Genomic DNA, 16,386 nt, shown 5'->3' on the forward strand with positions numbered 1-16,386 from the left:
TATGTCATAACTTTTATGTACCTATATTGCCCTAAAAACATGTAACAAAATTATAAATCCATACTAATTTGACTTAATTTAAAATTCACATAATTGTATCATAATTTCACGGATATGTACTTCTTGTGTATTCTTGATAAACCAGCATTTATATATGGATGTAAGAGGATCTGTTTCACCGACATGTACATACATTTTTTGTTATAGTTTTCGTGTCGTGCGTATACCATAAACATTACACTTGATAAAAGTATATTAATACCCAAAATTTATACAGTTATACCAAAATTTCGATGAAACATGCCTATTTCTGTCCCAAAAGAGTTATGTAATTGAATTGTTAAAACACGCAGAGCCAGAGAGAGCTAAGACCAAGTTACATTGGACCTAGGCACCGAATCACAAGTTGTATTATGTTACTTCAACGCTATTTATGAGTGAGGGATGGGGGGGGGGGGGGGTGGACATTACTAGTTGTATAAGAATATAAAATTATGGTATTTGCCAGATGTCTTTAGCAAGTCAGAATACAAGAATGCTTAGAATAAATAAAAGGTCTAAAGCAAAACTTGGAAGATCATAAAATGGAGATATCACACTGCATTCTGGGCATTAACACAGTTGGCACCCAAACTGAACCAAGAATATCTATGAATGTTCTGAAATGATTGGTCAGTATCTGGTGTTGCACTTGAATGCTTTCACTCCATTTGCAACCACAGGAACAAGACAAAACAAACGAACATTGTTCAAGGGAGAGGAGAGGTGGCTGATACCACCCTTGTTGACAGTTTGGAAGAAGATGATATTTTAAATCTTCATGCGACAAACTTCCAAAATAGTGATGTCGATGCAAACTTGAGGCACATGGGTATCACAACTCAGAGACGCATGCAGCAGAAATCAGAAAAAAGCTTGCAGAATCTCAAGAATCATGGCATATCATATCACCGGTCTTCATGGAAGGACAAAGATGGTTAAGAAGAACCTGCCACCCCAGGGAAGAGCTCGGCTATTTTATTAAACACATCCATAACCTGATACAAAGAAAATGAATCAGCTTCAATGAGAAAAAAGCCCAAGGGCAGGAGCATACAGCTAGAAATTATGGTGAAGAGAAACATCAAGATAGTATTCATGTTTAATTCAAATGGTTTTCCTCAGAAAGCCAATATATGTCACGGTTCATTGTTACCTCTTTGTCATTTTGATACTTGGCAATATTTAAGGGATTTTGAGAACACTGCATAAATAGCCAAAATTAGAATGTTTGTAAGCATAAATTTATAGCAAGGTTTGCTCGGAGGCCACAAAAATAAGCAGAAATAAATGATAAAGGACAAAGAAGACGCTAACTTCCATGATGGCTGCTTGAACTCTTGGATTTTGAAATGCCATGGCAACATCAGGATTTGCCATTATTTTAGTAATGGCTTCCTCAGGAGTAAGGCCTATCTCATCTGAAGCAGTTAGAGAAGATGAGGAACCATGAATATAAAATTTTAAGAATATCTGATTTAAGAAAAAGACAAGATATTGATTTTGATGTGAACAAACTGAGAGTTTTGGTTCAGAAATAGGGATTAGATTATTTTGATACTCACCAAACTGCTGTTTGATCTCAGGACTGCTGAGGTCGAAACTTTTTAAGGATTCCGCCATGCGATTGTCCCATTCAGGGTTTCCCCCCATGTTGTTTCTGGGGATTTTAAAGCACATTAAGTAAAAAAAATGTCAGTTTCTGTTTTAATGCAACAGATTTAGATGTGTCAACAAATCGGAAATTATACTACAGAAGTGGCGCTGAAAGTAGTTTTAATTCCAGCAGTAGCTTCTAATAGACATATTCTTGCTGTATGAATAATTAACTTGAAGAAAATGAATAAAATACTCCCGGTAGAAAACTAAAACGGAGTGACAGCTAGTACACAAGTATTTAACGTAAGTAGTTGAATTCATAGAAAGAGTATGAGCACGCAAAGGTGCAGCTAAAAGATATCGATTCAAGTACCTAGTCCATCTAATTCTCAAATACAAGCAAGCAAGCAAACTAGGATTACAATTTTAAAACAAATGATGCCACAGCAGGCATAAAAGAACAGACAGAGAACTTGTGAGCAACTGCGAAAAGAAGTTTGAAAATGGACGCTTACAGCATATCTTGAAGTTGTTGACGGTATTGTGGATTTTGTAGCATCCCTATGGCACATGAAATAGCTTTTACAATTCATTTTACTACAACTCAATCCAAGCATTCATAAATTCTAAAGCCAATCAAATAACAAACTCACATTTAAAGGTGGCAGGATTCCTCATCTCCTCGGGTAAGTAGCTGCATAGATAATTAAAAAAAACAATTGTTATGCAATTAATAAGCTGGGGAAGGTTCACACGACATTTTATGTGCCTGCCGAGTCTAATGAAAGAAAACATCAAATAACTGAAGGTATATAGTACAGATGAACTTTAGATAATCAGTTCCACGAAATAGAAGTCAAAGCCTTGTTAGCATTGGCGTTTGGCAGCATTCTAACTCTTGTTGTGGAGATAAGTAAAGTTATAACTGATGCCAACAATTTGAAACTCAATAAAAATTTTACTTTAAACCGTCATAAACTCAGAAGTAATAATATGTGTCTGATATGTAGAAAGATCGTTTGTCAAACAAAACGAAGATTAATGCATTGATTGATAAATTTTTCAAGATCATTAAGATGACACCAGCAATGGATGAATATTCTGTGTGTGACATTTGCCTGAATATGATACCGAATAAAAAGCTAAATGAAATCTTACGGAAAAATCATTTTTTGTACTGTTGGATCTTCCATCATTTTCTCCAGAGCTTCCACAGACAAGAGAGAATTGGCGTTTCCTGTTCATCAAAAAGCATAAAAGCTTATTACGCATGTTTACAGGAAATGTAAAACAGAGGAATACTCAAAGATAAAGATACGAGAAGCATTATAGATTTCTAGTATAATTACAAAGCTCAAACTTATCAGAACACTTATGACCATTGTGTAGATGTGTGCAAAACATCCATCCTCGATCAAATTTTAGGTCAATGCTTGTAGTTTCCATTTAAAAAGGCCAACTTCTCTTCACTAAACAGGGAAGAAATAATTATGTAAAGAGCTCAAAAAGGGTCTGATGCGCACAGAATATGCTGCCACCAAGAATTAAAAGATGCACCCCCAATCCTTAACATAAAAACAAATCGAACAAAAGAGATAAGAAAATAGTGATCACAAAGACCATCAGATTAGTCACAGCATGGAGGTTACTTACGAGTGTTATGGACCTAAATATTTTGATAAAATCGTGAATTCTTTTAATTTAGAGGTGGCAAGCCTTGCATTTTAAAAAAAATACACATGAATTCAAAGGGTTTTTTTTCCATTTTGGAGGGTGAACTACTCCAGGGCACTGCCCACTCAGCCTGCTTGGTTTGGTCCACCCATCAACACATGCTCGTCAGTTTCACGCAAGATTCTGGTGGCTATCCTATATCAGCTAATAAATTATGTAAAAATCATCCCACAATGTGTATGGAAAACTAAAAGGACCCAGAGCGTGAAGGGAATTCACTTATATTACATTCTGTCATATAATCTATTTGTCATTACAAATTTGAGTAACTCATAGAAAGTATCTATCAATTATAATGTCTGCCTCACACCTTAACAATTTAATTGTACATATGATTAACAGGATGAACATGGAATGCATTTCACACTTACCAGTGAAGGGAACTTTTGAAGCTCTTGTTCCTTGTTTTGATGACGTGCCTTTTAGAGAATCCTTCAAAAATGTTTCAAAAATTATTTATGACAATACTGATGTTTTAGTAACTCATCACAGCATTCTCTGATCAAAGTTCAACTCACTGACTGAGAAGCCTGGGGATCATTCGGAGAATTTATCTGAACAGATTCTCTGTAGCTCTCGAAAGCATTTTTCCTGAACGTCTCTTCTGGATAAACATCTACAAAAGCTGTAAAAATTACATAAATTCAGGCACTAAGTCGCTTATGATATTGAGAATAGCAGGTTCAATTGGCATCCACCAAGCAAACTGGAATCAGGGAAAGCCAGAAATTTCCATACACCCGTAAAAATGATAGAGAATCGATGAAAAGAGAGAGGTTTTAAATTTCATCATTTTCTAAGCTTCACAAAACTGCATTCTACTTTTAGGCCTACTAGAGATAATATGGGATCAAGACACACCATAACCGTTTCGTTCTTTCTTGGGTTCCACGCTATCATTGACAGATACAGATGGAGGCTCCTCCAAATTGGTTGCAGGTACATTAACAGTTAGAGGTTGAGAAGTCAATGTTACTGGGTTTGATTTTCTAGCTGAATCTGGTGTCGGGGCTGTTGCTGGGGGAAAAGAAAAGGGTGAGGGTGCGCTAGGTGAAAAGGCAGCATTATTAGATGCATTATTCTGAGCATTCATCTGTTGTGTGAAGGTTTTGAAGGCTTGTTCCATTGCATATTTCTGTAAACAAAATATATTTTTTAGAACATCAGAGGCATCACATGTCAACACAGTTACAAGTGCCACATAAGTTAATCTGTTATCATCACTATATGTGCAAACTAACTTTTTAAAAATGGAAAGATGCATATACTTGGCACATAGAAATAATTGTGCCATGTAGAAGTTACTAACCTTTGTTCTTCCAGCCAGCTGAGAAAACAAACCATCAGAAAAAAGGGTTTAAGATTAGCATAGAGTAGAAAGGAGAATTGGTTATAAGAGAGATACTTCAAAGGAGAAATAAGCAGCCACCTCGTACTCACCCATGAAAAAAGTGCTGATAAACCAACACCAACACCAATCCAGAAGAGAGGTGACCCCCTGTTTTCAGAAGGATATAGGACGTTGGAGAGAAAAAGTAAGACTTAAGTCCAAGAAGAAATCCCATATTCAATATCTTAGGTGATCAAACTTGCAAATTCTGTATAATCCAATTGCCACAATTGATTCGAAAGAAAAATTAACATTTATATAATATTACACTTGAGAAGGAGGCGGCGGCACTGAAATATGTGGATTTGCACCAGCCGTTGATGTTTGTTCGTCACTTGAAGAAGTAATGCTCGCAAAGCAGTCCACGACTTTCTCCTGCACTGAATGAGAATGGGAATAGGAGGATAAACAACAGGAAACGAACAAAGTTCTTAAGTATCTAAAACTGGACAGGGAAAAGGTGCATTGTTAACAAACGAACACAATCCTGAGTATGTAAAGCAAATATATTTCATCAAGATAACAACATAAATAAATCATCAACTGCAACCGAAAAATGAACAAACAGAAACATACATCGAAGAAGTGAGGATTCTTGGAAGGATTACCTATAATTTTGGTGGCCTTGGTCCCCTGAAATAAAGAGACAACTGAAAACGACGTACAGGATTTCGCTTGTCCAGCATTTTTTCCAGTTTTCTGGGATGAGTTTGCAAGACCCTCGGTGGATTTGTGAAAAAATAATGGTTTTCTTGGATTTGGAGAGAGCCCGAGTACAATTTTGTGGTACGAAACAAGGCTAAGATTATCCATTTTACATGTAAAATAATACCTGAAAATTGGAAGTAAAAATCTTGGTTTACCTCGGTTTTTCAGAGCTCGAGAAGTGGGAGCTGCCGGTTGGCTTCTGTGGAACTCAAAGGTCAAATATCTTGAATGAAATGGACCTGGGCTTGTTAATTGGGGTCTCTCTTAAGACTTTGGGCTTCCAGCTTGGTCCAAATAACTATATACCATGTGGACTTTATAGACAGTTCAAATGATGGCCCATGAATTGGGATTATATTAAGAGAAAAAGTGTGTACATAGTCTTTTGGGCCTACAGTCCTTCGATCATCTATATATCACAGCGCAGGATCCGAGAATCATGATTCTGGGATAAGCAAGTCCACCGCAAGTAGGACAACATGCTCGGCGCACGACAACTCAATCAACACGAGACTCTTGGTCCAAATTAAATTTGATTTGTCAATGGCGCCCACAAATTGTGACTCCTGCGATTAAATGAAAAGTCGTGGGGTGGTCAAATTTCACCATTTCCCACGTCCTCAAAAGTCGAGCTTTTCCTTCTATATGGATAAGATCTCCACATCATCTTTTTTCCGTCGTAGAATTGTTGTAGAGGGAAAGACACCAACACAAGCTCCCACATTTCAAGAATCAATCAATTCAGTTCTTCTCCACTTGTTTCACAAGTTTTCTTTTCAAAATCGAGTGGGATACGTTTCGCCGATTATCTAGGTTTGAACTCCTACTTTTTCTTTTATTAAAAGATATTTATGTCACTGCATCATACATTAGATGACTTTGATTACATATCTTTTAAATGAAATATATAGATTAATCAAAAATTAAATTTAAGCTTCACACATATTTTTTAAGATGAGATATAATTCATCTCTACCACTATAAGTCTATAATATTTATTACAATAGAAGATTATCTTTTTATTCTACTTAATTTATACCTTTAACACTTTTTCTTCTTTCTCTGATTTTTCAATCAACCAAGAAAATGTTACAAATTATTTCTGTTTAACTGATTATAAATATTTCTATACTTACATTTTTTATTTTATCCAAATTAAATTTATTATATATGATTAAAAAATTATAATAAAAAAATCTGCTATTGTAATAAATATTATAGACTTTTAGTGATTGAGAACATGTGATGTATGAGCGCAACACGTGAAGAATGATGTCCCCTTCGTGGTCCATTTGAAATTAATAATACGGTGGGAACCAAGCATTGTCTTAACTTTCAATCCAAGGAAATTAGTATGGGTACCGTAATTCGAGTGGATTAATAATTAAGCAAATTCTATAAGCTTTTTGGTTTAGTTTAGTTTAGTTTAGTTTAGTTTAGTTTAATTTAATTTAAATTGTAAATATGTGGTTAACAACATGTCTGAAAGTTGTTAGTAATGATGGTTGGGTCCTATAATTTGTCAACTAAATTGATTTAAGTACCTTTAATTTAAACCCAACAACGTTGTTTGGGTAATATGTCGACTTCAATTGGGGAATCGAATTTCTAGAATTCAGAGCAATGGCTGTACACTTCCCAAACGTCATAGGAAAGGGAATTAAATTCATTGTATCCAGACAACTGAATTAAGAATACAGTGTGTATCATGAATTATTTATTATACGTGAGGACATTTGAAATTGCCTCATTCGTGGACAATTATTTTGAATAAAGTTGAACAAAACCAATAGGTTGTAAAGTTTTTGTCGCAACACCCAGACCAAAGCCTAGATGATATTTTATGGAATTCCGTTTCCTGAAATTGTATTATAAATATGGTTTAGAACAGTAAACATACCACATTATAGACTTATTATTTTAAAAACACTGANATACCTTTGCAAAGCACGACATATACTTTTTATCAAAACATGTGAAGTTCATACTTGAACATCCTTAAAAAAGAATTTTAGATCAAGAATGTTGGGTTAAGTGTGCAAGTGTGAGGGAACTATTGAGATAAATGACCTATTGAGAAATATTCTTGTACGTCATGCTTCATACATTGATTTCTTAATCTGATTGGCTATGTGAACCGTAAAAAGAAGGTTGTCGTATCTTAATTGGTTAAGACCGTCTCTATTGGAGACAACACTAGCAGAAAAATAAGTGTAAGGCCGAGACAACACCATCAATGAGACATAATCCCAAAGTCCTTATCGGATTCACAGGCCTCACAACTCAGTCCGTTGTCGCTCATTTCGATGTACCTCCTATGTTCACATGTAGCTTATTATGAAATTATCCGTTACCACAAAAATAGTTTCATATTCGAATAAACTTCATACTCCCAAGAAATTGGGTTGAGCCTAACAAGAAAAAAAAACACCTCTTAACTAAGGTTTATGATTTTTGATTTAATGATAAATACAATCTAACAAATGACAGTAATCCATACACATGTCGAAACGTACCAAATGTGTTTGCTTCCATTATGTGATAAAATATTCTATTGCAACACCGATAATTCTTTACTTGCACTATGTGATAAAAATATTTTCATTTAGATATCATTGTCCATAAAGATTTCACTTACATATTTCAGAAACACAAAGTGCCAAACAACTAATGCTTTCAACATAGAGAACTCAAACGATTGTTTATGATTCCGATAACTCGAGAGTGGGAAAAAATTTATTATCATCGGTTAAAACCTAAAAGTCCAGTTGGCCAATTGAAAACACCAACAGCCTTCCAGAATCCACGATTCAATTCCCAAAAAGATGAAACGACATCAAAAAGGCCCCATAAGGTTGTCGTTTAGTCCACGGCAATTTCCTCGTGCCTGTTGTCCTCACCAACCCGCACGGCACCTCCCCACTTCTCAATTAGTTCATTTTTCCTTTTAATAATAATAAATAAATATAAATTAACAACAATCAGCCACATAAGTTTCACGTTTTAACTCAAGCCGCCACACCCAAAATTCATCGATTGTAAGATTAAATTTTTATAAACTTTTAAATAATAAATTAATTTAATTTTTAAAAAACAGAAACATATGAAATAATGGACGATAAAATTAATTTTTAGAGTGTCTTTGGTTAATTGGTGGTCTTAATTTGACAGCGGTAGGTGACCGGCTAATACCCACAAGTCTACTGTAATAATGAAATACTTGAGTGGACAAAAAAATGCAAAAGTTGTATTTGAAATAATATTATTTTAATATTTATGCCCATAAGTCTATTGTAATGATGAAATATGAGAGTAGAATACACAGTTAATACAAAAGTTTGTCTTTAAATATTTTTGTTTATGAAAAAAGTCTTTAAATTAGCGTTGTTAAACATTTAATTAATTGGATTGGATAATGACGGTCCTACTTCAGGCCTCGTTCATCATACCCCATCGGCCATCTATTTCCTTCGTTGGTTGGTCTATATATACAAGCTTCCGCCATCGTGATCTTTTTTCTTCTTTTCTCCATTTTGACTTCCCTGTATCTCTTGTTTTCTCCTACGGTAATCCCGCCGGCCGCCAGCCCCGAGGTATATCTCCTCCACATTTTCTTCTTACATTCTTGTCTCTTGAAGCTTCTCTCTCTGTATTTATGTGTGTTTCTTTATTTGGGGATCTGATGTATCTCCGGCAGTTTAGCTGTTTTTACGGGACATCTTTTAGTTTCTTGAATCTCTTTCCATCCGCAGCATTTGCTTCTACCATTGCTCGAGATATTTGCTTTCTGGATTTATTTGGTGTAGGATATGCTTATGTCGGGTATACCTGTTTGTAATGATTCAATCTTTGATACATTTTTAAAAATTTGCTGGAGTTGTATCAGGAATTCCAGCTGTCTTTTATGATTATGCTATATTAGAGGGGTGATTGAAGTTCCAATCTTTTGTACAGTGCTAGTTTTTTTTTTTTTTAAAAAAAGTTTGGATGGTCGATGGGATTTTAGTTTTCCCCGTTTAGATGGGCTATCGCTTACGCATGTATGCTTGTTGTCAAAACTGTTAACTTTGGAGCTAGTTTATAATTCATAACGGGAACGGTTATGTTTCTTCTGGGGAGCCACATATATTATTAATTTTTTAATTATGATTTTGTGGAGATCGTTTGAATATGGTGGTAGATTTGTTTCCTCTTTGGATTACTTTCTGTTGGCCAATTACCTTCTTATTTCCATTTTGACAGTGGTACGTTTTAGGTATTATTATGAATCGAATTCCTGACTACCATATTTTATGTATGTATATTTTAACTTTCCTTTGTTGTTTCGTATTCCATGGTTTTGTTGATCAAGAAAAGTTTTTTGTTCACGTAGAAGTTTGAGGTGTTTTATCCGTATCATTTTCGATAGTTCGTGCAAGTATGTTTTCTTCATCTTTATCTAATAGCCAATTCCCTTTTGTGATTGAAAGAGTAACGGAAGATGGACAGTCTTAAGGTTATTGTGGATGGCATGAGGAGTGTTATGGATGGTGCAAAGGAGACCAACAGCCTTAAGAATGTGAGTTCGTATTGTTCGATCCCTGATTTGACCGACTATGATCTCTCAAAGCTACTTGATAAGCCCAGATTGAACGTAGAGAGACAGAGATCTTTTGATGAGAGGTCTCTTAGTGAGTTATCCATAGGCTTTTCCAGAGGTATAGAGAATTATGAGAGTGCATACTCTCCCGGACGTTCCGGATTGGACACCCCTTCTTCATCTGCTCGGAATTCTTTCGAGCCACACCCAATGGTTGTTGATGCTTGGGAAGCGCTCAGACGGTCACTAGTTTCCTTTAGGGGCCAACCAGTTGGCACAATTGCTGCTTATGATCATGCTTCCGAGGAGGTCTTGAATTATGACCAGGTAATAAGTTAATAACTTGTTAGAGAAAGCAAAAAAACTATTATTCTAACTCTTTTCCGGTAATTTCAATCTGTAGAGAGAACAAGTTTGCAATGAAGACTTTAAATAGTTTTTTTTCCATTGAATTTAGGTTTTTGTTCGAGATTTTGTACCAAGCGCACTGGCCTTTTTAATTAATGGAGAGCCTGATATAGTTAAGAATTTCCTACTGAAGACACTTCAACTTCAAGGGTGGGAGAAAAAAGTAGATAGATTCAAACTTGGTGAGGGTGTTATGCCAGCTAGTTTCAAAGTTCTTCACGATCCAGTTCGCAAGACAGATACTATTGTAGCGGATTTTGGCGAGAGTGCGATTGGAAGAGTAGCTCCAGTTGATTCTGGTTTCTGGTGGATAATTCTTCTTCGTGCATATACTAAATCTACGGGAGACCTATCTCTGGCTGAGAGACCAGAGTGTCAAAAGGGCATGAGACTTATCATGACACTGTGTCTGTCCGAAGGATTTGACACATTTCCGACCTTGCTATGCGCAGATGGATGTTCCATGATTGATCGTAGAATGGTGAGTTGGCACATAAATCTCTCTTTGACAACAGTGTTTAACGTTTTTATTGCAGCTTGGATTTACGCTTTTATATTCTTAAAACATAATTTCATTAAACCAGGGAATATACGGTTACCCGATTGAGATTCAAGCACTCTTTTTTATGGCACTGAGATGTGCTCTGGCAATGCTCAAGCCTGATGCCGAAGGCAAAGAGTTCATCGATAGAATAGTGAAGCGCTTGCATGCCTTGAGTTATCACATGAGAAGTTACTTTTGGCTTGACTTTCAACAATTAAATGACATATATCGGTATAAGACCGAAGAATACTCACATACGGCTGTGAATAAGTTTAATGTGATTCCGGATTCGATCCCTGAGTGGGTATTTGATTTTATGCCAACCCGCGGCGGCTATTTTATTGGCAATGTTAGCCCTGCAAGAATGGATTTTAGATGGTTTGCCTTAGGAAATTGTGTTGCTATCCTAACTTCTCTTGCCACCCCCGAACAAGCTTCTGCTATAATGGACCTTATAGAAGCAAGGTGGGAGGAGCTTGTTGGAGAAATGCCTCTAAAAATTTCTTATCCAGCAATTGAAAGTCATGAGTGGCGAATTGTTACCGGATGTGACCCAAAGAATACGAGATGGAGCTATCATAATGGAGGTTCTTGGCCAGGTTTTTCCGATCTATCTTCGTTTCCTCTGATATATCATATTCACTGTGTATTTCACTGCTTGTATCAACTCGTGCGTCTTTTCTATTGACATTTTATGCATCTTGAATGCAGTACTTCTATGGCTGCTAACAGCGGCCTGCATCAAAACTGGACGCCCGCAAATCGCAAGACGAGCCATAGATCTTGCCGAGAGTCGTCTGGTCAAGGATAGCTGGCCTGAATATTATGATGGTAAGTTAGGAAGGTACGTAGGCAAACAGGCAAGAAAATACCAAACATGGTCTATTGCTGGATATCTTGTGGCAAAAATGATGTTGGAGGATCCTTCACACTTGGGAATGATCTCACTTGAAGAAGACAAGCAAATGAAGCCTGTTATTAAGAGATCCTCCTCGTGGACTTGCTGAAGAATCATTATACTGCACAGAGTAATATCAGAGAAAAACCAAAACCTCGTGTATACTAGAGTGCCCTCCCAGACGAGCATATTTTTTTAGGTCTCTTCTTAATGATATAGACGTTTAATCATTTGTGCTTCATTTTCCAAATGCATTTTGTAATATAGATTTGAGGTTTGGAAGACATTTGGAAATCTTCTTCAATACATGATGACAATTTGCTCTTAAAAGAATCCCGTCAGCTAATGCTAGGCATCTCCAAGTGAACTTTCACTGAATGGTGCTGTTAGATGGTGGTTGAATACAAATATCAGAGTATTTAATATATTTTATTTCCACTTTGAACTCTTCTATGCAGCGACGTGCTTTTATTACAACCTTAAAAAGAACAGAAAAAAAATGTTTTGGTCACTTAGAAGTTGGAACTCTCCTTTGCGGTGCATTTTTGTATCCGCAAGACCGTTTTATTATAAAAGTGACGTAGTGTGCATATGCCGTTTTGAGCTGATTACCAACTGGAGTTAACTCGTTTTTCACTGTGATCTGATAACCAAGAATCATAAGTCGAGTTGGCGATGTAGTTTTAAAAAGATCAACATTTTAGCTAAGTGGTACGGAGTTCATTTCCTTCTAAAAAAAGATATCGAGTTTGAGTTTCGTCTAGTTAATGGGTTCTATCCGACTCTCGATTATTCCGGACCAACGCGGTGACCCGAAAACCCGGGTTCGGAAAAGAAGAAGAAGTAATTAGGCAGGGAGTAGAGCGGCCCAACTGTGGAGATGAGCTGGATTTTTTTGTTGTTTTTAAATGCTGTGATATTATTATTCGTTGTCTCTCTCACCTGAGCTGTCCAACCTTAGCTTGTCCTCTCCAATCCAAAGGCAGATGCAGAGGTCCACGACCATTAATTTATTGAAAAATCTTCCATCTCTTTCTGTGGCTCTAATTTCTTCATGTCACTTTCTCTAAATGGTCCCTGCTCTTTCGTCTAACGTACTCTGTTGCCTGCTTAAAGAGGTGTGACTATTTACTCTCCCAGCTTCTTTCTACTTTGATTGCGTTCAATATCATGTTTATGAAACTTTAATATTGAAATTGTGACAAAAAAAACTTCAATCTTACCATAATGATGGAAAGGAAAATTGTATTAAAATGCAAGATAAGAGAAGACCGATATCATATTGAGCTTGTGATGATTGTCATGTTAATGGTCATTTTCAGCATTCACACACTATGCATTATTATTTAATCATTGATTTTCCACATAAAAAAATATGTGTCGAGTAAAAAATAGTGAAAAGGACTACAAAAATACTTCAGCCATCATACTTTTGGTTGAGGAAATTTCTTGTTTCTCAATCAAATTTTGCAGCTTTCACACTTGAAGAAATATCTTCTTCCACTGTTCACATGAATCATCCAACAGCTTACTTGGACGCTTTAGCAAAGACACAAAGCTAATGTAACTAGTAAACAAGAAAATATTTCATCATGCGCATATTTAACACAATGTTAGCCAAATACCAATTATTTTGATTACAAGTTATTGTTACATGACTCACATATCTAGTAGCTTTTGTTTTTCGCTTAAATTCATTAAGTATACCGTTTAGGAGAAATCCATTAATTAGTTACTTAGAATAGAGTTTCAAAATAAGTAACCACGTACTGAAATTCCTTGTATGTAAAGTGGTGGTTGCTACAATTACAACGCCAATATCATCCTCCCTCGTTATAGAAAACAAATAGTAGGACCTTTGTGTGTGTGTGTGTGTGTGTGTGTGTGTGGGCGATAACATAATTGAGGAAGGAAAGCTGCTAAACTGTACTGTATTAATTCCTTTTTACTAATGTGTATATATATAGAAGACCCCACGAGTGGGCTACAGCATCTGCAACCATTTACTCGTCTTTTCTCTGCAAAGTACCCACCATCACTTGGACATGGACCCCCACAATCGTCTCCCAGCTAACACACACTCATTCCACCTTTTTTCATAGCTTCATTGACACAAACTCTCTCTTCAGTCAACCACACCAATACACATTCACTTGTTCAGTTTGTTCAACAAAAATAAGTTGATCCTACTAGGGGGCCTAATCTTTCATTCTCTCTGTCTCTTTCTACCTCTGAATCTTGATTGTTGGATTTGGACTATTGTTTAGAGTGCCCAAAAAACTCATGAACAAGAACCCTTCTTAATTCCCAAAAGGATAGATAGATATATGGAATTCATGGAGCCACGTACCAAAAACAAAGGCAGTAGCAGTAACTCAGATCACCATGAATCAGCTTCCTCCCTACAACTCGTCTCTCCCCATCATCAGCGCCAAAGTCAACCCGAACCCGGTTCTGGGTCCGGTCCAGCCCCATCTCTTGGCCCCTTCAACATGGGCTCCATCTCCATGCAACAATCAAGAAACTTACTTCCCTCGTCTTGTTCCACCCCCACCGCCACTACAAACAACCCTCCTACCACCACCACCACCAATACAGACATCAACAACAGTAATTATTTGGCCGCTAAAGCTGTCAAGAAACCGTCCAAAGACCGCCACACAAAGGTGGACGGCCGTGGGCGGCGCATACGGATGCCGGCCTTATGTGCAGCTCGTGTTTTTCAGCTCACGAGAGAATTAGGTCACAAGTCAGATGGTGAAACGATAGAGTGGCTGTTACACCAAGCTGAACCAGCAATTATAGCCGCCACCGGCACAGGCACAATTCCGGCTAATTTCTCAACCCTCAACCTGCCGTTGCGAAGCAGCGGCACCACCATCTCAGCCCCTCCATCGAAATCCGCGCCACTTTTCCTCGGGGGAACAACTAGCATGCTTGGTTTCCACCCCCAGCTCATCTCATCAAGCACTAATTTTGGACATGACCCAGATGAGAATTACTTGAAAAAACGATTCAGAGAAGACACCAGCGATGCCGCATCACCTAAACCGGTGAGAAGCGGAGTTCAAGACCAAGAACCAGGATCAGACCCGAAACCCGGTATGACTCATCCCTCCTGTTATATCTCCGCTCCCGCCATGTGGGCTGTGGCCCCTGCCGCTGCCAATATGGGGAACACTTTCTGGATGCTTCCCGTGACCGGAGGGGCCTCCACGACACCGGTAAGCCAACAAGAGTGGCAGTATAAGGCCTCCCACGTGCAGAGAATAGGTGGGTTCGAGTTTCCCGGTGCGGGCCGTTTCAATCCGGGCCAGATCGGTTCAATGGTGCTGCAGCAGGCACAACCCCAGGTTCAGCAGCTGGGCTTAGGTGTTACAGAAACTAATATGGGAATGTTGGCCTCACTGAATACATATAACAGCAACACCGATAGCAGAATCGATCTAGGAATGAATTTGGACCACCACCGGCAAAACAGTGATAGCGGCGACGAAAATCCTAAAGATTCTCAATAGTGATGGTGGATCGATCTACCTCCTTGATTACTATCCTTGTTCAATAATTGTAGTATCTTTTGATTAATTAAATATTTAAATCTGCGTGCATATATTTTTACTGATGTTAGCCAGTCAAAACCTTGTCTGAACTTTCAACTGGCTCTGTTTAATGTATCCTTGAATGCATCAAGGATTTGAGGCTGCTGGGTTTGAAATGGAAATAAAAAATTCTTACGAGATACAATGATGTTCCTCCACGCGGTAAATTTTGGTGGCGTAGACCGTAAAATCTTGATAACTTTAGCATGTTATTCCCTACTCTCCATTATTAGGGGCTACATTCTGTACAAAAAGCTGCTGAATTAAAGGCTTCAATCTGATTGGTGGATGGCTCGCTCCATTGTTTGACTTGTTCCAAGTGTGGACTTTGTATATATGGGTACGGTTTTGTAATATTTGTCGTTTTTTTCTTTGGAACACAGCATGTCAAATCATTTTCTTGTTAACTACAATCTACCGCTTGCTTCCCTGATTTCTGGTCATCTTGAATTTGAGTATTGGATAAGGAATTCTGCCTGAAAATATGCATACATGGATTTATCTTGGCCAAATAATGGTATCACGTATGTAGGCCAAGCATGCTAGAAGTCTAATCTTAAGTCATGTTAGGATGATTTAGAGACAAATTTGAACTTCAAAGAAGAGGATATTTGAATTGCTTTGTGAATTGCGAGTGCTTTCACTTGCAAATGAATAGTTCGCATTATTAAAAGAAAGAGAGGATAAGATTTAAAGAGGAATAAGGTCACTTTATTTTGTCTGTCTTTCTTATCCTCGCTGCTAAGTCCCACCCCACAGTCCTTCTTTTCGATACGGTAATTTGTATTGCTCAATTGTCACGAAGACTCCATGCATAATTGCTTATGATCATCTGCTACGACAATTTCTTTTAATTTGCTTTCTACACCAATTTTTACTCAAAATGTA

General features: G+C 37.3%; 3 protein-coding genes across 3 annotated transcripts; 2 read left to right on the top strand and 1 right to left on the bottom strand.

The window, feature by feature from the left end:
* Positions 1-474: 474 nt before the first annotated feature.
* On the bottom strand, positions 475-5,689 carry LOC140971663 (protein TIC 40, chloroplastic-like). The gene is made up of 14 exons (XM_073434028.1): positions 5,371-5,689; positions 5,031-5,142; positions 4,813-4,870; positions 4,682-4,699; positions 4,234-4,507; positions 3,891-3,997; positions 3,744-3,804; positions 2,797-2,875; positions 2,292-2,332; positions 2,154-2,199; positions 1,605-1,699; positions 1,357-1,460; positions 1,196-1,243; positions 475-1,037 (listed from the first exon to the last, which is right to left on the bottom strand). The coding sequence occupies exons 1-14, from the start codon at positions 5,573-5,575 to the stop codon at positions 978-980; spliced, it is 1,308 nt and encodes a 435-aa protein (XP_073290129.1). The 5' UTR covers positions 5,576-5,689; the 3' UTR covers positions 475-977.
* A 3,219-nt stretch (positions 5,690-8,908) lies between these two features.
* Positions 8,909-12,288, top strand: LOC140971664 (probable alkaline/neutral invertase D). The gene is made up of 5 exons (XM_073434029.1): positions 8,909-9,063; positions 9,940-10,376; positions 10,507-10,938; positions 11,042-11,600; positions 11,713-12,288. The coding sequence occupies exons 2-5, from the start codon at positions 9,951-9,953 to the stop codon at positions 12,006-12,008; spliced, it is 1,713 nt and encodes a 570-aa protein (XP_073290130.1). The 5' UTR covers positions 8,909-9,063; positions 9,940-9,950; the 3' UTR covers positions 12,009-12,288.
* Positions 12,289-13,725: 1,437 nt separating this feature from the next.
* LOC140971665 (transcription factor TCP23-like) lies at positions 13,726-15,905 on the top strand. The gene has a single exon (XM_073434030.1). The coding sequence runs from the start codon at positions 14,227-14,229 to the stop codon at positions 15,415-15,417; it is 1,191 nt and encodes a 396-aa protein (XP_073290131.1). The 5' UTR covers positions 13,726-14,226; the 3' UTR covers positions 15,418-15,905.
* Positions 15,906-16,386: the final 481 nt, after the last annotated feature.

Source organism: Primulina huaijiensis, chromosome 2 (assembly GCF_012295235.1).
Source record: "Primulina huaijiensis isolate GDHJ02 chromosome 2, ASM1229523v2, whole genome shotgun sequence".
In the NCBI taxonomy this organism is placed as follows: domain Eukaryota; kingdom Viridiplantae; phylum Streptophyta; class Magnoliopsida; order Lamiales; family Gesneriaceae; genus Primulina; species Primulina huaijiensis.

Bases quoted from the DNA above. Each gene is read 5' to 3' on its own strand.
- LOC140971663 (XM_073434028.1), bottom strand. From the start codon at position 5,575: ATGGATAATCTTAGCCTTGTTTCGTACCACAAAATTGTACTCGGGCTC. The intron at 5,143-5,370 runs GTAATCCTTCCA...ATTCTCATTCAG, and splicing joins CAAGGCCACCAAAATTATAG to TGCAGGAGAAAGTCGTGGAC. The intron at 3,998-4,233 runs GTGTGTCTTGAT...TAATTTTTACAG, and splicing joins GAAAGAACGAAACGGTTATG to CTTTTGTAGATGTTTATCCA.
- LOC140971664 (XM_073434029.1), top strand. From the start codon at position 9,951: ATGGACAGTCTTAAGGTTATTGTGGATGGCATGAGGAGTGTTATGGAT. The intron at 10,377-10,506 runs GTAATAAGTTAA...CATTGAATTTAG, and splicing joins AGGTCTTGAATTATGACCAG to GTTTTTGTTCGAGATTTTGT. The intron at 11,601-11,712 runs GTTTTTCCGATC...TCTTGAATGCAG, and splicing joins TAATGGAGGTTCTTGGCCAG to TACTTCTATGGCTGCTAACA.
- LOC140971665 (XM_073434030.1), top strand. From the start codon at position 14,227: ATGGAATTCATGGAGCCACGTACCAAAAACAAAGGCAGTAGCAGTAAC.